Here is a 24,777-nt window from a genome sequence, read left to right on the forward strand (position 1 = left end):
TTGTTGTATACATGTATATAAAAAATAACCCAATGTATGACCCATCTGACTGATGTTTAAGATCAATAAAGGCTTATTTTTTAACATGCAGTTAGGAGAGAGGGAAGCAAGCCAACCTCTCTACATTGTCTGTTGCTGGCTTACTTTTGCAGTGGTATCAATAGTGGTTTTGGAGGGAACCGTGTGCCATTTGCCTATCTATTTAAGATCAGATACCACAAAAGGGGTAAGGGGGGAGGATATGTATTGAATGTCAAATTTTAAAAGTGTGCATTTTGCACTCTTTGTAGGTACAGGATAAAAACAGGCCAATGAGGAAAAAGTTCTTATAATGAGGAAAACACTGCAATCAAATCAAGACATAATAGCCGAATTAAGTTCTTTTAATAGATTGCATATATCGATGGTTAGCCATAACTCTTGATAACTCTTTAAGAGTAGAACTTTATATCCAATTTACATGCTTCAAATATCACCTTTCTTATTACAGTAAGGTCTTGTATCCAAATATCCACTTGTACACTGAGAGCTTTAAGAAAAGCAGGACACAGAGGGAATTGCCATTTTTTAGCAGCAATGAAGTATCATTAACCCCTTTTAACATACCGAATTCAAGTCACTATCAGAGGTGAGCGCACCACAAAGTCACCAGGTACAAAATTGCTAGTTCATTTTTAAATTAATAACTTGAAATTACCCATGCCCCCCACCCCATTATATCCCTTCTTTTTATAAACAGCAAACATTTTGCTATTTTATACATAGGCTAGCAGGCTTGTTTCAATATGAAAGTGCTAATTCATTTACAGATTTTTAAAAATCAGTTATGTAGTGCTACAATAAATGTCCAATCTACATAGGAACAATCTTTGATGAGTGAAAAGATGAAGATGGAATAAGGTTGTCAATTACCTTATTTACATATGGAGAATAGATACCCAAAGATGAGGAAGAGACAGAAATCGGAGAAATACTCATAGGCGTAGAAATTACATCTACCTTTGAGCTTACACTGTAAATGAGACAGTTTAAATAGTCCTGTAGCCCATGCCTATTTTTTCCTTAGAAAAAGAAAAGCTGCCTTCATGACATCCCCTCTTGTTTCATATTTCCACAGTGTCACTTGAATTTTCAGTCAGAATCTTACTTTCTTCAAAAAATAAAGGAAATAAACCCCTCCAAGTTGCCTCCCTCCCCCCACAAAATCCCTCTGGTTTCTTTTTCAGTGCCAAGTTCCATGATCAAGTCTGACCTCCTGTTTTTTTGTGTGTGTATTTTTGGGTGTTTTTTTTTTTTTTTTTGTCCATCTATTGATCAATTAGTTTAGAGTGGATAACATGAACCAGTTCTGAAACCGCTACTAGGAGGAACACAAGCTCATCACTACAATCACACAGCAGGAAAGACAGTGGTAACTCAGTTCATCCCTGGTGCCGGGCCTCCAAAGTTGAAAGAACTTGGCACAACTGGAGCACTGAATTTGTATCCTCCATGCTTCTCAATCATTTTGGATTCTAGAAAACAAGTAAGTGGTAGTTTAATAGAACTTACTTACTTTGGAGAACAAAGTTCCAAATCTAGAGTATCCACTAAAATGTTCTTAAAAAAATAGAATAAAAAAATAAAAATATTGATTTCAGAGAGGAAGGGAGAGATAGAAACATCAATGATGAGAGAGAATTATTGATCGACTGCCTCCTGCAAGCCCACACTGGGGATGGAATCCACAACCCAGGCATATGCCCGGCAGTGAATCGAACTGTGACCTGGTTCATAGGTCAATGCTCAACAGATGAGCCTTGATGGCTGGGCAAAAATGTCCTTTTTTGAAATGCATACTGGCTAGAATGTTTAAAGATAAAGAGATAAGGTAATGTCTGAGATTTTCTTAACCATAATTCTAAAGAGTTATTACCATAACTCTTAATTTTTTTTACACTTTTAATAAGATTTTCAACTACCAAGCCATCACCATGTGCTTGAGCAACCTTAAAACTTCTGCACAGCCAAACCGGTTTGGCTCAGTGGATAGAGCGTTGGCCTGCGGACTGAAAGGTCCCAGGTTCGATTCTGGTCAAGGGCATGTACCTTAGTTGCGGGCACATCCCCTGTAGGAGGTGTGCAGGAGGCAGCTGGTCGATGTTTCTCTCTCATCGATGTTTCTAACTCTCTATCCCTCTCCCTTCCTCTCTGTAAAAAAATCAATAAAAAATATATTTTTAAAAAAACAAAAACAAAAAACTTCTGCACAATGAAAGTAGTCTTCAGCTACACTTAGAATCAATAAAGTAGCCAAACACAAAATTCATTTCATTTCATTCCTTCAGGTTAGAGTGGATTCCTATCACCTACAACTGGAACATTTACATAGCTAAAAATAATTTAATATAAAATTTTAAACCTATATCAAATCATGAACTGCATTCAAGAGGGGTTGTGGTCACATTAACATACCATGGGCTGCCCTTCTTTGATCAGCCAGAGTTGCTATATCCTGTAACTGTTTTCTTTGTTCTTCATTAAGACCATGAGTCAGAGTCTGATACCACACAGGATTACGATTTTGTATAGCTATCAAAAAGAAACAAAACGGGGAAATGGAAATAGTGAGAGACCTGGTAGCTCCTTTCTAGTTTGTCCCCTGAAATCCTCCTCCAGTACTAAAATTCTGGTCTATTTTACATTCCCTCAACAGTAATTTTAAATTACTTGTGAAACAAATGATATAGGGAGAAAAAATTCTGGTTTAGCATTAATGCCTTAAAAAACCTAATCATTCTCATAATTCATATCTATAGCAAATAAGGACTCAGAACTTAAACCAGTTCTTATACAATAAGTAACAAACTAGGAAAAGTTTAGAGATAAAATGAACACAACCCACTTAAACAAATTAAGAGTTAAAACAATTTCATAATAATCGAGGTTCTTTGGTTAGAATTTTCAAATCCCTAAATTAAAAAACAAAAACAAGAAACATTAAGTAGATGCATATAAAGGGGTGAATGGTACAAAATAAATAACATTTCTGTGTGTTTCTGCAAAAAACATTTGTGTGTTTCTTGTATCAAAATTACTTTGTCATGGGCTTAGAAAACAAATGCCTTGGTTATGAGAAAACTTATTCTATATCAAAGTTCATAATGCATAGGAATGATAAATAACGCAATAGTTAACTCTGGGAGAAAAGGGTATTTCAAATATGCCAATTTTAATATCTAAGCTGAATGATGGAACACAGATGTTATATTTTGTTGAAGTGCAAGTACATGATGATAAAAAAGGGAATAAAAAGGGCACCAAATAATCTGTAGCCATCCATACTGTGACACAGGAAAATGGATTCCAATGCCATGTCCAATTCTCAGACAGCTAAGTGTGGATTTGGCTGGGAAGATACACAAACACAAGAGTGAATACTTCTGGGGTAAGCTGGGAGGCTAGAAATCAGAAGTGGGAAAGAGGAACTATCATCGTATAAACTTTTTGAATCGCACTATTTTCCTATAATATGCATGATTCAAAATTATAATCTAAATAAAAATAATAAGATAAAGAAAATCCTCTCAAACTATGGCAACAGTAGAAATAACTTTGGTTACTTTGCCTAACAATCCTAAAGCATATTCTATTGGGTATGATATACTCAAATCCCTTTAAGGGACAGATCTAAGAACAGATTGGTTCACGGAAATTGATCATATTAGAAGTATATAAATTACATATGACGTGACTTACTTTGAAATATAGCTTTAAATATTTGATACTCATCAACAGGGTTATCTTCATCATCAATGATTGTGGAATAGCCTTCCAGAGCAGTCTCCTCAGCATCATTTTCTTCCCATTCGTCGTCATCTCCATCTTCACCTGCTTGTTTAGCCAGAATCTCTAAGTATTCTTGACCATCTTCATCAATGTCATCTTCATCACTCCCCAGTTCCTCTGCCAAGCCAAAAAATAGGCCCTTTTGTTAATATTGCAATATTCTGTTATTCAACCAACTGACAGTGATAACAGTAAACTACAAATCCTAATTGAATAAATTCAGGGAAGAGTTCCAGGAATTGGTGTTTAGGTATGTGTTCAGCAATAAATAAGAAAAAAATTCTCGAAGGAATGCAAGAAACCCAACCATAATTCTTAATAATATTAGAGGTTTGAAAAATGACTGCATAATGAGATCAGCACTTGGTGTACCCTGAGCCATATGACAATATACCAAACCAAACACTAATAGTCATGTAGTTTATATTACATCCACAGAACTTGTTTGGCAAGACTTTTTAATGGCTGGCTATTAAAATGTTCACACATTTTAATAAAAGACAAAAATGGCAATTGTTACCTCATTTTGTAACCATTATAATAATTTCTCTTAACCAACATTCTATTAATTTGTACTCTTGTAGTCTATAGTGTCTTGTAGGTGAAATATACTAGGCAACATCCAATTAATTTTATTTTACAGTTAGGACGCTGAGATTTTAGCACTAATATAGCTGAGTTCCTGACTTCTTAGACCTTACCTTAATGGGAAGGTAAGACTGTCTTTCTATGAATAATGGAAATGAAAACATTTGGCTATGATTTCACATTTCTTTAGAACAGTGGTTCTCAACCTTCCTAATGCCGCGACCCTTTAATACAGTTCCTCGTGTTGTGGTGACCCCCAATTTCATTGTTACAAATTGAACATAATTAAAGCATAGTGATTAATCACAAAAACATTCCTAATGCCGCGACCCTTTAATACAGTTCCTCGTGTTGTGGTGACCCCCAATTTCATTGTTACAAATTGAACATAATTAAAGCATAGTGATTAATCACAAAAACAATATGTAATTATATATGTGTTTTCCAATGGTCTTAGGTGACCCCTGTGAAAGGGGTCGCGACCCACAGGTTGAGAACCGCTGCCTTAGAAGAAGGGCTAATAAATAAGTTAAGTCTAGTGATATTTCAAACTAGGTAAGTTTGGCTTTCTCCGTCCCAAATCCCTTACCCGTTTCATCATCATCATCAGCTTCATCATCATCATCACTGTCATTTTCATGTTCTGCATGGCAGGCATATGCTCTTTTTAATCCATTAAATAAAAGGATAAAAGCTGGCAAAATCTGTCCAGAAACCTGATTTAAAACTTGTGGTATCTGTTCCATATCAATAAGAGCACACAGGCCCAGAACACACATCTTTCTGTCATGTAGCCTAAAAAGTAAAATAAAGATATTTTCTTTTTTTCTTAATAAGCAAAGTTCCTTACAAAGTTAAATAAATAAATATCCAATATATGTCACTCACCCCAAGAAACAATCAACATCATTAAGCCACTGTGTGATAAAATGATTTGTAACTGGTTCAACGTTATTAGGGAAGCGAAGATTTTCTAAAGTGTTAAGAAGGAGGTGTGGATTATAATACAAAGCTGCAATGGCAACTTGCAGGCACATTGTTCGAAGTTCACTTGTCTTCACCTCTCTTGTCAGTCTCTCTAATGCTGCTTCCACGAATGAGGGAATGCACTATTAAGAAAAATATTCCAAAATTACAAATTAACAGCAATCTAATTATCCTACCCATATTAACTTACTTGTTCCCTCATTTCACCCCCTTCCCCCATTAAATGATATAATAGCTTTTTGTTGAGGCATTTCACTGGGAAATCTAATTTTAGAGAGAGATAAGTCTTCATCAAGATAGAGCCTCACCCTAACCGGTTTGGCTCAGTGGATAGAGTGTCAGCCTGAGGACTCAAGGGTCCCAGGTTCAATTCCAGTCAAGGGCAAGTACCTTGGTTGCAGGCACATCCCCAGTAGGGAGTGTGTAGGAGGCAGCTGATCGATGTTTCTCTCTCATCGATGTTTCTACCTCTCTATCCCTCTCCCTTTCTCTCTGTAAAAAATCAATAAAATATATTCTAAGAAATAAAAATAAAAATCATCATTCTCCCCTTAAAAAAAAAAAAAAGATAGAGCATTAACAGCAATAGCTATCATGGATTCGCAATACTCCAACTGGCTAACCTTACCATGGCAATAATTTCTGCAATATATACTCATCACACTGTATATCTTCAACTTATACAATGCTCTATTTCAACTAGAGGCCCGGTGCACAAAAATTTGTGCACTGGGGTGGGGGGGGGGCGGGTGTTGTCCCTCAGCCAACCTGTGCCCTCTCGCAGTCTGGGACCCCTCAGGGGATGATCACCTGCTGGCTTAGGCCCGCTCCCTGGGGGATTGGGCCTAAGCTGCCAGTCAGACATCCCTCTGGCAGCAGGCCTAAGCTGCAGTCGGATATCCTTAGTGCTGCTGAGGAGGCGGGAGAGGCTCCCACCACCACTGCTGTACTGGCAGCCGTCAGCCTGGCTTGTGGCTGAGCAGAGCTCCCCCTGTGGGAGTGCACTGACCACCAGGGGGCAACTCCTGCATTGAGTGTCTGCCCCCTGGTGGTCAGTGTGTGTCATAGTGACCAGTCATTCCCAGTCATTCTGCTGTTAGGGTCAATTTGCATATTACCCTTTTATTATATAGGATAGAGGCCTGGTGCATGGGTGGGGGCCAGCTGGTTTGCCCTGAATAGTGTCTCGGATCAGGGTGGGGGTCCCGCTGGGGTGCCTGGCCAGCCTGGGTGAGGGGCTGAGGGCTGTTTTTAGACTGGCCACACCCCCTTCAGGGAGGGGGTTCTTGCTGGGGTGCCTGGCCAGCCTGGGTGAGGGGCTGATGGCTGTTTGCAGGCTGGCCAAGCCCCTCAGTGGGGACCCTCACCCCATGAGAGTGTGGGTCCCTGCTGGGGTGCCTGGCCAGCCTGGGTGAGGGGCTGATGGCTGTTTGCAGGCTGGCCACAGCCCCCAGCCACCCAAGTTCCCAGCAAGGCTGGCTGGAAGCAAGTATCTGGGATTTATTTTTCTTCTATAATTGAAACGTTGTTGCCTTAAGCGGAGGCCACAGCTGGCCAGGGCAGGCAGGAAGCTTGGCTTCCTCCATTGCCCGGGCAACCAAGCCTCCTGCTTGCTCCAGCTCCGTGGCTGCCAGCCGCCATCTTGGTTGGGTTAATTTGTATATAGTTGCTCTGATTGGCTGGTGGGCGTGGCTTTGGATGTAGCGGAGGTGCGATCAATTTGCATGTTACTCTTTTACAGTGGGGCCTTGACTTACAATAGTCCCAACTAACGAGTTTTTCGAGAGATAAGCTGTCTCTCGGCCGATTTTTTGCTTTGAGTTGCGAGCTAAAATTCAGGTTACGAGCCAGCTTCAGATACCCCACCGCTAGTAGGCGCAGCGAACGTCACAGTGAATGCCACATCAGCCCAGCATCACGTGTCTCACTTGTTTACTTTTTGATTTGACATACGAGTAATTTGAGTTACGAGCTCCATCACGGAACCAATTAAACTCGTAAGTCAAGGCCCCACTGTATTAGATTAGATTATATCTCAATAAAGCTGGGAAAAAATTCCTATTGGAACTGACTGGAAATTTAATGACTAAATCTATTTTATTCAAAAGTGATAATAGCAAGCAATACTATCATAACTTACCTTGCATGATAACAAGTAGCCATAAAACTTGCCAGTCATATTGAACACATGTATATTACACATGACTATTATATATTTATTAAATTTTAAACCAATTTAGGTGTCATAATAAACAACAATGTACAGAATATATAACAAATGGCCAAAAAGAAAAAAGTGGAGGGAAAGATTTCCTCTCTGAAGCCTCACATACAAATCATTAATAGTTAGCCTTACTGACCTGGTCAATGCCACGCCCTTTGCATTGTAGAATGATGACCTCTAATAATTTTGCTGCATGACACTCTGCATCTTCTCCTGCAACCCCTGTAAGAACCTGATCAACACAATACAAATTGAAGCGAGTCGTCATGAAACCTTCCAATCTGAGAATTTCTGTCCTGTCTTTAGTCTCTGGAGTATTTAAGATACTCTAACTATGAATGATTACAATATTCAGACTATAATGTAAAGCACCTGGGAGGATGCAGTTGTTTGTCACATTCTAGCAATCTGGATCTTGGTCTACATAATCAAAGCATCTCCCCATAGTGACATTCCAGACAGTAGCACCTTGATAACCATTACTTTTCACAGAAACATGCCAAAGGACCCTACCTTTCTCAGGGATATCTGGCTCTTACGTAAAGAACTACAAAAAAACTAAGCTGATATTGTTTAAATCTTTTCTCTACACAAGTCTCAAAAAATAAAAAATACTGTGTGGGACAGGAGGAAGCAAAAGGCAGACAAGAAATGTCCTGGGACAAGTAATAAAAAAAACATGAAGTAGGTGTGCTAGTTAGTACTAAAGGGCTGAAAATGTTAATGACAATGTTCTGGAATATGATGGTGTAGATATCTATTCCCAGAGTATTAACATGATAATAGTACTGGCAATAAATATTAAATAACAAGTAGATGATTATTTTGTGACTAAGCTGTCAGAAAGGAAATGAGGACAAGCACATCTAAAAACTTCATGGAGCAAAATAATTTTTTAGATGCCTGATGTTAAACAGCCTGCTGCCTCTCAACAAGCACTTTTAGAAAATTAAATGCTATCAATCATAGTGACTTTGATATTGAAGAGCCTCCATTCAAGTACTTTATTCCCTCTAATTGAAGAAAAGCGTTTTTTTAAAAAAGCATTCACCATAAATTTATCTTGTACTTCCCAAGAAATGGCACAGTACTTTTGACTTTATAAGAAACCCTCCCGTTACAATCTTGCTATTTACTAAATAATTAGTGTATAGCCTCCATAAACCCACTGTCTCCAGGAATTTTCTTTATAAAATATCTGTAATGATTCCTGATCCTTTCAAACATATCTCAAGTTTTAGATACTTTCCTTCTTTGGATTCAAAGCCTAGCAAAGAACTAAGCTAAAGTTAAGCTCCAAGCACTCTGAAAATAAAAAACATTTATAACTTTAGTTAAATGTCAGTGGGCAGACACAAGACAAATAATTGTCAAAGCCATTACTGTGGCATCTAAGATATCAAGGTGTTATTTAGTTTACACTTTTAAAGGCCTCATTCTGTTAGACCCATATAATCTGTTTGGCATAATGTGGTTGATGTAACTTAACAATTTTATACTTTTCATAGCACCAGCTTCATGACATACGTTCTTCTATTAATTAAAAATGACCTACCTTTTTGCACATACTGTATATCATTTCAAGATACTTGGTATCAGATAGAAGTGTGTCCGTATCAACTGTCACATAATTATGAAGCAGAGGCATCATATCTGTATTAAAAAGCACCAGTTAATTACCCTTACTAATATAAATACTATGGGTTGGAAAAATCTCCTTAGAAAAAGAAAGCAAATCTGAGGTTGTTTTTTCTGTAACATTTGCTTTTAATTAAGGTATATTTATTTATAATTAGATGAAGGAATGAACCATTATTAAAGTGAATTCCTTTATAGTTAGTAGTTAAAACACAAAGATTATACAAAGACTATGGACAGGGAGCCAGAGGGTAAGAATATGTGTTAAAAGGAAAAACAAAACACTAAATAACTAAATCAAAATATACAATGGAAATCAATGCTATGGATCCTTGAGCATTAACTGGTACTAATAATTTATCCAAACAAATCATGCACTTAGAATATTCAAAAGTACGTGTTCAACTGATATACAGCAAAATGGAAAAAAATCTTCAGTATTTCTATGCTGATTTACCTGTAAAGTAATCAAAGCCATCTTGTTGAAAAACCTCAAATACCAGAGGTAGAAGCTGCCACATCTGTGGAGACACTTGTTGACATGTCAAACTATGTGCTAAAGAGAAGATCTCCTCATAGAATTCTAAAAGAGAACATGGAGACATTAGTATAATGCTTGCTGATGTGAAATAGCAGTAAATTCTTACCACAACTTAGAGGTATATACCTAAGACATGCTGTTGTAAAACAGTTCCAATGACCTGTAAGCAGATTCCCTCAAGCTGCTGAGTTATCTAAAAGAAAAGGGGAAAAAAATTACATGGAGGAATCACAGCACCTGAATGAATTACTAAGCAATGTATAGTGTAATTCAGTGTATTAAAATAAAGTCAGTATTGTTAAGAAATCATTTTAGTTCTCTGCACTGAAATGATTCACTCATAATATTACAATGTTGTGAACCATAACACAAGGAATAACATATGTAGTTTACCCAAAAATTAAAGGGCCACAAACGTTCTGTAGACAGACTTTAAATTTTTTTGTGTGTAAGTATTAACTCAACCCAGATATAACTGAAAAGTCCCTGTCAGTGACTTACAGAACAATTATTTGAAAGAAAACATTATTCTAACCACTTCCAATAATTCTTAAATCACCTCCATTTATATAATTATAGTAGATATAGAAAACGTGGCCCCCAATCATATAAGACAGAAAATACAAGTTCTTTTTATTGTTAGTGTGGTCTTCAATTGGATCCTAAGTACCTGAAATACATCAGAATGTTTATGAAGGCGCAAGGGGAAATAAGATAAAAATTTACTAATCAGATATAAAAAAAGAACATCCATCTCAAATACATATTATGTTTAATACATTTTCTTCAAATATAGTAAACAATTGACTTGCTAATCATAAGTTAGCTTAACTATATGGCTTCTGCCTACCTACTATTATCAAGAATAAAAAATAATTTATTAAAATCTCATATTGCAAAAGGCAATTTGTAGATAATCTGAAAGCACAATTTGTGGATATAAATATCTACATTGGAATTAAAAAAGCAAGTTCAGGACAGTGATTACTTCAAAGAGAAGGAAATAAAGAAATGAGATTAGGAAGTGGTAACCCAAGAACTTTAATGACATAAATCTGAAATTGTTTTTCTTACTGAAAATAAAATCTAAAGGATATACTGTAAAATGTTAAAATCTAATACATTTTGGTAGTGATTAAAGAGTTTTGGGTATAGTTTTTCTCTGTATATTTCTCTTTTCTGTATATATTTTGAATAATTCCATTTTAAAAATTCATTTACAGTTCACACCTTTTTTAAAAGATAATAAAAGAAAACTACAAAGATGATGATGATGGTTGCACAACAATGTGAATGTACTACTGAACTATACGTGTAAAAATAGTTAAGATGGTAATTTTATGTTATGTGTATTCTACCATAGTTAAAAAAAAATTTTTTTTATTGATAAGAAACACCAAGTAGCATATTATTTTCCTAGGAATCACCACACTTTTGGATCTGGAAAAGGTAACCTAAGAGGGAGCCAAAAATCCTCAGCCTTGGGGTAAAGATATGGTAATATAAATATTGTGTTCCTTCTAGTAGTAAGGAACCTAAAACAAGGTACTCTTATCCTTACAATAGGGAACTATTTAAAAGATGGCAGAATCAAGGTGCATGAGAAAATGACCAAAATTTTATGTAAAAGCCATCCAAAAAACAGAATAATTGATAAGGAAATGCTTGAAATAACCTAAAACCTTTACAACACTAGATCAATCCCTTACCTCTTTATGATCTTCAACTACACTAAGAAGTGTGTCGATAGTATTCAAGATTCCCATAGCAGTAACAGCTTTGTCATCACTTCCTTCTTCATCTGGCCCAGTCTGGATTACTTGATTAAATGTCATTGCCTAGATTAAAAAGAATGTAATTTAGGTTTGCCATTAAAACAGCATAAACATTCTTTGGTCTGAAAATTTTAATTTTAAAATGTTCTCACTGAAACAACATAAGCAATGTTTCCAAATTGATCAGTAATAATTAAGAGCTTGGACACTATAATCAAATGGTACTTTTCTGTGAATTTCTGGGGGACCTTAAACAACTTATTTGACCTCTGTTTCCTGACATCTCATTTGGGAACTTCATAGAGAAACTGTGAAAATAAATGAGGCAAGGGACAGAAACTGTTTAATATTATGAATATTTTTCTTTATTGATTAATTTATTACGTATCTGTCCTTATGCTCCCATTGCCCCCCACCCCTACTATGAATATTTTTATTAATATTACTGGCTAATAGCTGATAATGCCCAAATACAGGTATCAGGTATATTAATCATCAAGGTTTTGTTATTGCAATATTCAACTATTTGAAACAAATTTCTGAGTCATAACTAATAATCAGACCAACATATTATAAATGCAATATACATACATAATGAATGATATTACATTTATTCAAATGTCCTCATACATGGCAAAATCAGCTGTTAAGAATATAATTTTCCAACCCTGCCTGAAGTGGCTCAGTTGGTTAAGCATAGTCCATGAACCTGAAAGGTTGCCAGTTTGATTCCCAGTTAGGCCACATACCTAGGTTTCGGACTTGATCCCCAGTAGGGGTGTGCAGGAGGCAACCGATCAATATTTCCCTCTTATATCAATGTTTCTCTCTCTCTCCCTTCCTCTCTATCTAAAAACCAAAAAAGGAGAAAACTTTAAAAGTGTATAATTTTCCAGGAAACTATTTCTAAAATTTTGTTTTTACTGAATTTGTTGGGGTAACATTAGTTAATAAAATTATGTTTCAGGTGTACAGTTCTATAATACACATCTGTATATTGTAGTGTGTTCCCCATCCAACATCAGTCAAGTCTCTTTCCATCACAATTTATCCCCCTTTTACCCTTGCCTACCTTCCCCACCACCCTTTCCCTCTTATAATCACTACTAGAGGCCTGGTGCACAAAAATTTGTGCATTCAGGGGGCAGTCCCTCAGCCCGGCCTGTGCCCTCTTGCAGTCTGGGACCCCTCAGGGGATGACCACCTGCTGGCTTAGCCCGCTCCCCGGGGGATTGGGCCCAAGCTGGCAGTCAGACATCCCTCTGGCAGCAGGCCTAAGCTGCAGTTGGATATCCTTAGTGCTGCTGAGGAGGCGGGAGAGGCTACCACCACCACTGCTGTACTGGCAGCCGGCAGCCTGGCTTGTGGCTGAGCAGAGCTCCCTGTGTGGGAGCGCACTGACCACCAGGGGGCTGCTCCTGCATTAAGCATCTGCCCCCTGGTGGTCAGTGTGTGTCATAGTGACCAGTCATTCCCAGTCATTCTGCTGTTAGGGTCAATTTGCATATTACCCTTTTATTATATAGGAGGATAAGTGTTATCTGTGTTTAATGTGGTTTTTGCTAAATCCCTTTACCCTTTTTTTTTTTTTTTTTTTTTTTTTTTTTTATATATTTTATTGATTTTTTACAGAGAGGAAGGGAGAGGGATAGAGAGTTAGAAACATCGATGAGAGAGAAACATCGACCAGCTGCCTCCTGCACACCCCCTACTGGGGATGTGCATGCAACCTAGGTACATGCCCTTGACCGGAATCGAACCTGGGACCTTTCAGTCCGTAGGCCGATGTTATCTGTGTTTATGTGGTTTTTGCTAAATCCCTTTACCCTTTTTACCTAGACCTCCAACTCCCTCCCTGACAGGTGTGTCAGTCTGTTTTCTGTATCTATGACTCTGTTTCTATTTTGTGTAGTTTGTTCAGTAGATTCTACATTTCTACATAAGTCTTTCTCTGACTGGTTTATTTCACTTAGCATAATCTTCTCCCAGTCCATCCATTTCCTTCTTTTTTACGGCCGAGTAATATTCCACTGTGTAAATGTACCACAGCTTTTTATGCACTCATTTACTGATGGGCACTTGGGCTGCTTACAAATCTTAAGTCTACCAGACCTGAGGCCCTGAACCTAACTGTCCCCTATACCTGGGCTCCTGAGCATTAAAGAGAAAAAACCAACATGATATAGAAAAATGTTAGTTATATGCAAACAAGTGGTTAGAATAAGATGGAACTTGGAGACATTGTAGAAAATAGGTCTACCTTTCATCTAGCGCCAATATTCCACCTTTGTGTGCCAATCCACCCAGCAGGATGAGCCTTGTTTCACACAGAGGTACTTCTTGCAAAGTGAGCACCAGATGTTGCTCTTCACCTTCTTGCATGGATTGTCTTTGTAAGACACTCCAGGATTTTGCTGTTGTACCTGGAGTGCTTTTCCATGCACACAACACAGATATGATTAGACGATGTCCCAGGGGGAATCTCTGGAAAATGATTGCCTGGGGTCATCCGTTGAGGGCAGGGTTCCTTTTGTGGGTGGCGGTGGGCTGATGTCCTGTATCCACCAATAAGTTGCAGGCACAGTTTCTGAATATATCTGGTGAAATAAACTGGCTTTTTTGAAGCAGCTTGCTGCTTTGAAGCATACAAGATATAAGAATTATAACTGGTCCACATAAAAAATTATGAAAAGCCGCCAGGGCCAGCGGTAATGACGACGAGACCGGTGAAGGCAGGTCATCTGGTCATTTTTGTCACAGCCACCCATATATTTATTATAGTCCTTCACCAGCTGTAGCATCTGTATTTCTTGCACACTGCCATCTTTATTTCTTCTGTTTATTACTACATTTTGGGCTGGATCGTGGTAGCTCGAAATAAATGTGATGGGCTTTCTATCCTGCCAAACTAAACATGTTACATTTTCTTGACATAGATAGCGATTGTCACCCCTAGCAAGTTTTTTTTACACATATCAGCGACTTAGGAAACTGCTTCCTGTTTTGCTGCAGGGTTCCCACAATTCCTGTGTGTAATTCTGACAGTGCATATTTAGCAAGGGTTACAGAGTTGTAGAACCGGTCCATAAGCACATGAGATTTATTTTCCATTGCACATGAAGTCAGGAGACGAACAACTGTATTTCCTTCTGCGCCCAAGTCTTTTATAGGCATTGGTGCAGCACCAGTGTAGATTTATGCATTCAAAATGTAGCCAGTCTCACCTTCACAGAGAAGGAAAGACTTGATGCCCCACTTTGTGGGCTTATCCTTGATATACTGCTTGATGGCAAAGCGGTTTTTTGTCAGGATCATCCCCTCATCTAGGCTCAAATGTTGCTTTGGCAGATAGAAGTGGAGAAACTTGGGGAGTAGACTTTCCAAGAAAGGCCTAACTTTATATATTCTATCTGTCTTATTGATATCTGTGTCTTCCTCATCAATTATGTGTAAAAAACTCCAAAGGGCCAAGAATCTGTCTCGAGTCATAACATTTTGAAATCCGGGAGTAAACCCAACAAAGTCAGAGCCCTCATTTGTCCAATAATCCCGACAGCTGGGCTTTATACATAAGTATTCCATATAGGTCCTCAGTCCAAGAAAAGCCTTCATTTCTTCCACTGTGGCATCCTTGAAATTTTTGGCATTGTAGGAGTTGGGCTTTGCTATATGCAATTGGTGGGCCTGGAGGTTGGTTTTCTCTGTCAAATTTTGCCAGAAAGTATCATCCAAAAACAAGGATAAAAAGTCAATCGGTTCACTCTCCTCTGTGATAGATCCAGGAATGTTCACTGGGCCTTTTCCATCTTCAGTTAAATTCAGATCTGTATTTGGTGATACAAAATTCCTTGTCCAACCTTCATCACCACCTAGATCTCCCCTATCAGCTGTTTGAGGGACACGCCCCCCTTCTCTTACTATCGATCTAGCTCTAGATCTATAAGGTTCAAGATTCTCCTCATCACTCGAGCTCTCACTGTCTGTGTCACTTGAACTGGAAACGTATTCTTGATGAAATTCTGACTCCTCAGAGTCTGAATCAACCAAAGTATTGATCACCTGTTGAATTGTGATAAGCCTAGACCTAATTCGCTTTCCTGTTGAAGTGCTTGGTTCATCAGCCGCTCGTTTCATTGTGAATTTTCAGAATTTTTTCACGTCAAACCACACAAAGTCCATTCAAACACATGGGGGCATACATTTGCAAGGGCTAACCATGAGGTTTGACCACGATTGGTTGGTTATGTTTAGTTTGCAACGCATTTTTTTCATGTACTAGGCAAAGTACCGAAAATTAGGTACAGCGGTATAGCGGCAGATTCGGAAATTACTGAAAAATTGGTACAGCCGTCTGGTAGGGTTAACTATTGTAAATAAAGCTGCAATGAACATAGGGGTGCATACATTCTTTCAAATTAGTATTGAGTTTCTTTAGATAAATTCCCAGAAGTGGAATTGCTGGGTCATAGGCAGTTCCATTTTCAATTTTTCAACTCCATACTGCTTTCCACAGAGACTATACTGATCTGCATCCCCACCAACAGTGCACAAGGGTTCACTTTTCTCCATATCCCTGCTAACACTTGTTTATTGACTTGATGATAGCCATTCTGACAGGTGTGAGGTTATATCTCATGGTGGTTTTCATTTGCATTTCTCTGATGATTAGTGACCTTAAGCATCTATACTAATAAAAGGGCAATATGCTAATTAGACAGGACATATTCCAGACATCCATCCAGACAAAGCCACGGTGCGGGGGCTGAGGCAGAGGCACAGGCAGTTAGGGACGGGCCTAAACCGGTAGTCAGACATCCCCCGAGGAGTCCTGGATTGGAGAGGGTGCAGGCCAGGCTGAGGGACACCCCCTGCCCCCCATGCATGAATTTCACGAACTGGGCCTCTAGACTATCTACACTGATAAAAGAGAAACATGCAAACTGACCATCCCTCCGCTATGCGCACCAGCCAATCAGAGCGATATGCAAATCAACCCAACAAAGATGGCTATTAATTTGCATACATAGACGTGGAGCGAAGACTGAAGACAGTGTAGAAGCAGCCAAACGCTGTAGAAGGGAGCGAAGCGGCGGACAAGGGAACGGAGCCGAGGCAGCGGACAGGAGAGGGAGCAAGGCAGGAAAGTGGCGGAGAAAGGAGGGAGCGAGGTGGCAGAGAAGGGAGGGAGCCAAAGTGGTGGAGAAGGGAGCGAAGCCCATCTCAGCGGGCTTCATTCCCTTCTCTGCTTCGCTCTGACCTCAGGAAGCCCTATTCTTGTAGGAATAGCCCGAGGAAGACCTATTCTTGCAGGAATCTTCCTGCAACGGGCCTCTAGCATATGTGTGTGTGTGTGTGTGTGTGTGTGTGTATGTATGTGTGTATGTGTATATATATATATATATAAAAATAAAAGCCTAAGTGACCAAACGACCGGTTGCTATGATGTGCATTGACCACCAGAGGGCAGACTCTCAATGCAACCAGCCGGCTCATGGCTGGCAAGCACAGATGCGGTGGCGTGAGCCTCTCCTGCTTCCGTGATGCGGCAGCAGGCCCCGCAGGGCTGGGATGAGCGGGAAGGCACGGCGCCCAACTCAGGCTCCTCCCCAGGCGCTTCGTGCACTATTACATCTTGGGGGATGCTGAACTGTTGGGGATAGGGCCGAAACTGGCAGTCCGATATCTCCCGAGGGGCCCTGGATTGCAAGAGGGCGCAGGCCAGGCTGAGGGCCTCTAGTCTTTTCATATGTATACTGGCCATCTGTATGTCCTTTTTCAAGAAGTGTCTATTCAAGTCCAATGCCCGTTTTTTAATTGGGTTGTTTCTTTTGTGTTGAGTTGTATAAATTCTTTATAAATTTTGTATATTAACCCCTTATCAGATGTATCATTGACAAATACGTTAACCTTTTCATTTTTTTAAAAATATTTTATTGATTTTTTACAGAGAGGAAGTGAGAGGGATAGAGAGTTAGAAACATCGATGAGAGAGAAACATCGATCAGCCGCCTCTTGCACACCTCCTACTGGGGATGTGCCCGCAACCAAGGTACATGCCCTTGACCAGAATCGAACCTGGGACCCTTCAGTCCGCAGGCTGATGCTCTATCCACGGAGCCAAATCCTTTTCATTTTGTTAATGGTTTCCTTTGTTGTGCAAAAACCTTCTAGCCCAGAAAGCGTGGCTTGGTGATTGAGCATCACCTCATGAACCAGGAGGTCATGATTTGATTCCCAGTCAGGGCACATGCCCAGGTTACAAGCTTAATCCCCAGTGGGGGGCGTGCTGGAAGCAGCCAATCAATGATTCTCATCATTGATGTTTCTCCCCCCCGCCCCACATCCTCTCTGAAATCAATGAAAACATATTAAAAAAAACAATGAACCTTTTGGTTTGACGTAGTCCCATTTTAAAACTTTTCTCCTTGTTTCCTTTGCCCAAAGAAATATATCAGAAAACATATTGCTAAGAGAAATGTCAGAGACTTAACCACTTATGTTTTCTTCTAGTTTTATGGTTTTGAGTCTTACGTTTAAGTTTTTAATTCATTTTGAGTTTATACTTGGTGTGAGAAGGTAGTCAATTTTCATTTTTTTGTATGTATCTGTCCAATTTTGCAAGCACCATTTATTGAATAGGCTTATCTTTACCCTATTGTATGTTCTTGCCTCCTTTGTCATATACTAATTGACCATAAAGATGTGGGTTTATTTCTCGGCTCTCTAGTCTGTTCTATTGCGCTGTATGTGTTTTATGCCAGTACTATGCTATTTTGATTACTATGGCCTTATAGCATAGTTTGATATCAGGTAGCATGATTTCTCCAACGTTGTTCTTTCTCAAGATTGCTGTCACTATTCAGGGTCTTTTGTGGTTCCATATAAAATTTTGGAATATTTGTTCTAGTTCTATAAAATATGCCATTGGTATCTTGATAGGAACTGCATTGAATCTATAGAATGCTTTCAGTAATATGGACATTTTAATGTTAATCCTTCCTACCTATGAACACAGCATATGCTTCCATTTATTCGTATCTTCTACAATTTCTTTTTTTTAATAAGATATATTTTATTGATTTTTTACAGAGAGGAAGGGGAGAGGGAGAGTTAGAAACATCGATGAGAGAGAAACATTGATCAGCTTCCTCCTGCACACCCCCTACTGGGGATGTGCCCGAAACCAAGGTACATGCCCTTGACTGGAATCGAACCTGGGAACACCCTTCAGTCCGAAGCCAATGCTCTTTCCACTGAGCCAAACCGGTTACGGCATCTTCTACAGTTTCTTTCTTCAGTGTCTAATAATTTTCCAAGGACAGGTCCATTTATATCCTTGGTTAAATTAATTCCTAGGTTTGTTTTTTTTTTTTTTAATGCAATTGTAAAATGGGATTGTTTTCTTAACTTCCCTTTCTGATAGTTCATTATTAGTATACAAAAATGAAACTGATTTCCGGACATTTTGTATCCTGCTACTTTACTGAATTCATTTATCAGTTTCCGTTTTTTGGCTGAATATTTAGGCTTCTCAATATGCCGTAACATGTCATCTGTAAATAATGACAATTTTACTTCTTCCTTTCCAAGTTGGATGCCTTTTATTTCTTCTTCTTGTGTGATCACTGTGGCTAGGAATTCTAGTACTATGTTGAATAAGAGTGGTGACAGCAGACATCCCTGCCTTGTTCCTGGGAAAATGGTTTTAATTTTGTCCACTGAGTATGATGTTGGTTGTAGGTTTGTTATATATGGCCTTTATTATGTTGAGGTATGTTCTCTCTATTTCCACATTGCTGAATTTATTTTTGTTTTTTTAAGCATAAATGGGTGCTGGATTCATAAAACTTTTGCCTTTACTTAAATCAACTACAAATATCATGAGTTACATTCTTGAAACCTTAATACTTAGAAATATAAACTGCATTAAATAAACCTTTGTATAGGGAAAAGGGTTGGGTAATTGTTGGGCATATGTTCATACTTATTATTACTACCCCTAAATAATTTACTTACTTCTCAGAAGATTGGGGCTATACAGGCCATGTATAAATTGTTTAAACAAATTTCATTTTAAAAACTAGTATGTCTACTTCATCTTTAAGTTGGTCCAAAATATTCCAGTAAAACAGGCAATCATCATGCAGTGTGAGGTAGCAGTTAAATGTGAATCATGCCCAGCTGGCGTGGCTTAGTGGTTGAGCGTTGACCTATGAACCAGAAGGTCACATGCCTGGGTTTTGGGTTCGATCCCCAGTGTGGGGCATGGAGGATGTAGTCAACAGATGTTTCTATCTTCCTATCCCTCTCGTTTCTCTCCCTCTGAAATCAATAAAAAACATAAAAACAACAACAATAACAAAAAAGCCCTAGCCGATTTGGCTCAGTGGATAGAGCATCAGACTGTGGACTGAAGGGTCCCAGGTTCGATTTCGGTCAAGGGCACATGCCTGAGTTGTGGGACTGATTCCCAGTAGGGGGCAGGAAGCAGCCAATCAATGATTCTCTCTCATCATTGATATTTCTTAATCTCTCTCCCTCTGCTTTCATCTCTGAAATCAATAAAATATTTTTTTTTTTTGAAAAAGGGATGTGCATTGTAAAGACATACAGCAGATGTGAATTCTAGCCCCGCCCATTCTAGCTATGGGCAAGCCCTATCAAGGGCTTACAGTGTTATCTGGCATACAGTAAGCTCTGTGAAAATGCTTTCTATAAGATAAGTAATGCATGAATGATTGGTTCAAATAACATACCAAATGCTGTGTCATTTCTACTGCAATAGGAGTAACTTCTTCACTATACTCGCAGATCATTTTCTGAATTACATTTGTAAGATCATCATTTTCTGTTTCTCTTATAATATGAAGAAGAGCTTGCATTACAGGTCTGATGAATGGTGTGATGTATTCTTTAGCTGTAAAAGTTGGAAAAAGAAAAAAAAATTTAGGATAAAAACCTGATACAACATGCACCAAATGGTAAAAAAGACATACTTTCACATAAAAGAAAGATTAGCCCTAACCGGTTTGACTCAATGGATAGAGCGTCAGCCTGCAGACTCAAGGGTCCCAGGTTCGATTCCGGTCAAGGGCATGTACCTTGGTTGCGGGCACATCCCCAGTGGGGGGTGTGCAGGAGGCAGCTGATCGATGTTTCTCTCTCATCGATGTTTCTAACTCTCTATCCCTCTCCCTTTCTCTCTGTAAAAAATCAATAAAATATATTTAAAAAAAATAAAAGAAAGATTATGTGTCAAGTATCTATGTGCCTTGTGCAGTTATGGAGGGAGGGGGGGTGGGGGAGGGGGGAATGCTGCATTATTTGAGATATAAACCCTTTACCTTTTTCTTGATTGCTGATTAACACTTGAAGTGCAATGGCAGCTTCCACTTTCACAGGCATTTCCCTATCATCAATTAGACATGTTCGTGTCAGCTCTAAGGCTGTTTTCAGGTTCTGGTCACTTTTGAACTTAACTTCACAAAAATAGTGAAGGACCCAGCAAGCCTTTAAAAAAAAAATGCAGTGAGTTATTGTAGAAATCTTAAATTTCCAAAAGCTATACAGTATCTCTATTCCCAAAGTTCTGTATGGGAATTTGGAGGCTGGCCAGTGGTAAATTATGTCCAATGAGACAACACTAGACCAGTACTATGATCCCAACTTACTCTTTGGCTGCATGATGTTTGTGTGGATAGCAAGATCTGAATGCAAAACACAGACAGACACTGCTATCAGACACAGATGAAAACTATGCACACATTACATCAGCCATTTATATAAGCTCTTCCCCAAAGCGGCCAAAGGTGACCTCTGAAAATGGTTTGCTCATCACTTAAATCAGAAAACCCCACAATATCATGCAAATCAAGAGGCTCAAATCTGTGTTCACTTTAAGAACACTCATGAAACCGCCCAGGCCATCAAAGGTATGTATATTTGAAAGCCACCAAATATCTGAAGGATGTCATTTTAAAGAAACAGTGTGTACCATTCCATCATTACAATGGTAGAATTGGTAGGTGTACCCAGGCAAAACAGTGGGGCTGGACACAGGGTTGGTGGCCCAAAAAAAAGGCTGAATTTTTGTTGCACATGCTTACAAATGCAGAGAGCAATGCTGAATTTAAGGGTTTAGATGCGGATTCTCTGGTCATTGAGCACATCCAGGTGAACAAAGCTCCAAGATGCGGTGTAGAACTTACAGAGCTCATGGGTGGATTAACCCATACATGAGCTCTCCCTGCCACATAGAGTGATCCTCACAGAAAAAGAGCAGATTGTTCCCAAACCAGAAGAGGAGTTTGCACAGAAGAACAAATATCCCAGAAGAAACTGAAGAAACAAAAACTCATGGTCCAAGAGTAAATTCAGCATAAAATAAATAAAAAATAAAAGCAGAAAGAAAAAAAAATTTACATAATACAGAGGTAAAATATAAAATATGGCTTTTAAAATGAACATTAAAAAGTTTTCATTTAAAAGTCCACATAGGCAGTCATTCATTATAAGCATTATAAGACATAACTATACAAATTAATACAGCATTAAAACTTACTCTTGCTCTCATGTAGCCTAGTTCACTGCTGAAGAGAGGGAATACATGATTCTGCAACATGTATTCCATCTGATCTTTATATATTTTTTTCTGTAAATATAAACAAAAATTATTTTTAAAGAGTTCCAAATATAATAATCTCAAATGCCTAATAGATACACCCAGTGTTAAAAATGACTATTGATGTTAAAACATATATTTACTCTGGTTCTTTGAACCCAAAAACCCACATCCAATTTTCTTATTTTCAAACTTTACCATAAAAAACACACAGAATACGTTTTTTAACCTTTTTGTATTATTTGTTTAAAGAAAGCAATTGCAACAAGTCTTAGCAGCAATGGTGTTTGAGTAATGGTGTGTGGTTAATTTTATTCCTTACCTTATAAAACTTTTTTCTTATAAAACTAGTATAATTTTTTAAAATCCCTGGAAAGGTTCTAAATGAACATAAAATAAATTGAGAAACATCCTGCTTTCAAGGTAATAATCTGAATATCTAAAAAGATATTTGTATTTTCTAAAGAGTAAGATGTTTTAAAGAAGAGTTCATTGAATTGCATATTAAATTAATAAACTGATAAATACTAATAAACCTAAGAAGACTAATGAGACATGAGAACTAAATGCAATGTGGGATCCTGGAATGAATCATGGACTCAAAAGGACATTAGTGGGAAATCTTATAAAATGTGAAACGGGTCTGTAGATAAGTTTATAATATCAATATTAATTTCCTGGTTTTGAGAATTATGGCATAGCTATCTAAGATGTTAACATTAGGGGAAGCTGGGTGAAGAGTAATGAGAACTATTTTTACAATTTTTTTGTAAATCTAAAATTATCCTATCTATATATATAAAGAGCCAGGGTCCGTAACACAACAACCAAAGGCTCAACTGAACATTGGAAGTCAGTGCTGGGTTGCAGTGGCGACCCAGCACTGACTGCAGCTGGTGCCAGCACAGCGACCAGCACTGACTGCAAAGGGGGCTGCAGATCAGGCCTGCAGAGAGAGAGGCAGGGTCTCATCTGCAGCCTCAGTGGCAGCTGTTGATCAGCCATTGCCTCTCTCTTTCTCTCTGGGCTTCGCCAGCAGCCGAGCCTCTGTTACGCTGGCCTCTGCAGGGGGGCTGCTGATCAGTCCCACCACCTTGATCAGGCCCAGAGATAGGCCTGGAGACCCTGAATGGCATAGAAACCAACCAGTCAGAACCAAATCTGGGTGAAGTGTGAGGAGCCAATGGCTGCTTAAGAGGCGGAGCTTTTGAGGCTGACTGGCATAGAAACTGACCAATCAGAACCAAATCTGGGTGAAGTGTGAGAAGCCAATGGCTGCCTAGGAGGCAGATCTTTTGACGCTGACCGGCATAGAAACCGACCAATCAGAACCTAATGTGGGTGAACTACAAAGACAGAACCTAAGGTGGGGGTTGAGGAGGGGTTTTAAGGGCAACAGCTGTTTGGTATAAGGTGTAAGAAAGCGGTTCAAATTTTAATGACTGGTTTGGCAGTATAGTGTATATGGCTGGCTATCAGTCCAGATATAGGGATTATGTGTTTTTGTCTGCCAAGAGCATCTCCTCCTGCTAAAAAAGCTTCCGCCACCCCACCACCATTTAAGCAATCCTATCGTATATAATCTATCTATACTAAGAAAAGTGTAATATGCTAATTAGACCAGGTCGACCAGCCATCTTCCGGACGTCTGACTTCCTTCTAGACAAAGCCATGGTGGTGGGGGCCCAGGCAGAGGCAGTTAGGGGCAATCAGGCCAGCAGGGGAGGGCAGTTGGGGGTAAGATCAGGTCGGCAGGGGGTTAGGGGCAATTAGGCTGGCAGGGGAGCGCAGTTGGGGGTGAGATCAGGTCGGCAGGGTAGGGCCATTGGGGGCGAGATTAGGCCAGCAGGGGAGGGCACTTGGGGCTGAGATCAGGCTGGCAGGGGAGGTCAGTTAGGGGTGATCAGGCAGTCAGAGGCTGTTGGGGGTGAGATCAGGCCGGCAGGGGAGGGCCGGTAGGGGTGATCAGGCAGGCAGAGGCAGTTAGGGGTGATCAGGCAGGCAGGCAGAGAGGTTAGGGGCAATCAGGCAGGCAAGCAGAGGGGTTAGGGGCAATCAGAGACAGTTAGGGGTGATCAGGCAGGCAGACAGGTAAGCAGTTAGGAGCCAGTGGTCCCAGATTGCGAGAGGGTGCAGGATGGGCTGAGGGAACCCCCTCCCCCTCCATGCACTGGGCCACTAGTATATAATAAAAGCCTAATATGTAAATCAATTGAACAGCAGAACAAACGGTCACTATGATGTGCACTGACCACCAGGGGGTAGATGCTCAATGCAGGAGCTGCCCCCAGCCCACAAGCCCCAGGCCAGCCAAGGCGGGTGCCAGTGGGGGTTTCCCGATCACCCCGCCAGTCGCCCCAAAGATTGCCTCTGATCACCAACCAGGCTTAGGGACCCTACCCATGCACAAATCTCATGCACCAGGCCTCTGGTTTAATAATAAAGTAAAAACAAAAAATCTGATCCGAGAATTCAGCCTTTTATACAAATAATTACTTTATGAACTAAAAGAAGGATGTCTGGACAGGTATAGTAAAGCTGAAAGATATACAAATATACTCACAAATTAACGGTA

General features: G+C 39.4%; 1 protein-coding gene and 1 non-coding gene across 3 annotated transcripts in view; both read right to left on the bottom strand.

The window, feature by feature from the left end:
• Nucleotides 1-362: 362 nt before the first annotated feature.
• IPO7 (importin 7) overlaps nt 363-24,777 on the bottom strand; it is a 65,102-nt gene continuing 40,687 nt past the window's right edge. For both annotated transcript variants that reach the window (XM_006089638.3, XM_023754551.1), the window contains 13 exons: nt 22,143-22,232; nt 20,926-21,091; nt 20,338-20,498; nt 11,516-11,644; nt 9,933-9,999; nt 9,723-9,848; nt 9,183-9,280; nt 7,764-7,859; nt 5,305-5,525; nt 5,006-5,211; nt 3,739-3,945; nt 2,455-2,571; nt 363-1,514 (listed from right to left, as the gene is read on the bottom strand). In XM_006089638.3, coding sequence (XP_006089700.1) covers nt 1,417-1,514; nt 2,455-2,571; nt 3,739-3,945; nt 5,006-5,211; nt 5,305-5,525; nt 7,764-7,859; nt 9,183-9,280; nt 9,723-9,848; nt 9,933-9,999; nt 11,516-11,644; nt 20,338-20,498; nt 20,926-21,091; nt 22,143-22,232 — 1,782 coding nt within the window. In that variant the 3' untranslated portion in view covers nt 363-1,416. The remainder of the gene's footprint in view (nt 1,515-2,454; nt 2,572-3,738; nt 3,946-5,005; nt 5,212-5,304; nt 5,526-7,763; nt 7,860-9,182; nt 9,281-9,722; nt 9,849-9,932; nt 10,000-11,515; nt 11,645-20,337; nt 20,499-20,925; nt 21,092-22,142; nt 22,233-24,777) is intronic.
• On the bottom strand, nt 21,169-21,353 carry LOC111826225. The gene has a single exon (XR_002829512.1). It is a non-coding gene; the product is annotated as a small nucleolar RNA SNORA23 (small nucleolar RNA).

Source organism: Myotis lucifugus, unplaced genomic scaffold (assembly GCF_000147115.1).
Source record: "Myotis lucifugus unplaced genomic scaffold, Myoluc2.0 scaffold_61, whole genome shotgun sequence".
Classification (NCBI taxonomy): Eukaryota; Metazoa; Chordata; class Mammalia; order Chiroptera; family Vespertilionidae; genus Myotis; species Myotis lucifugus.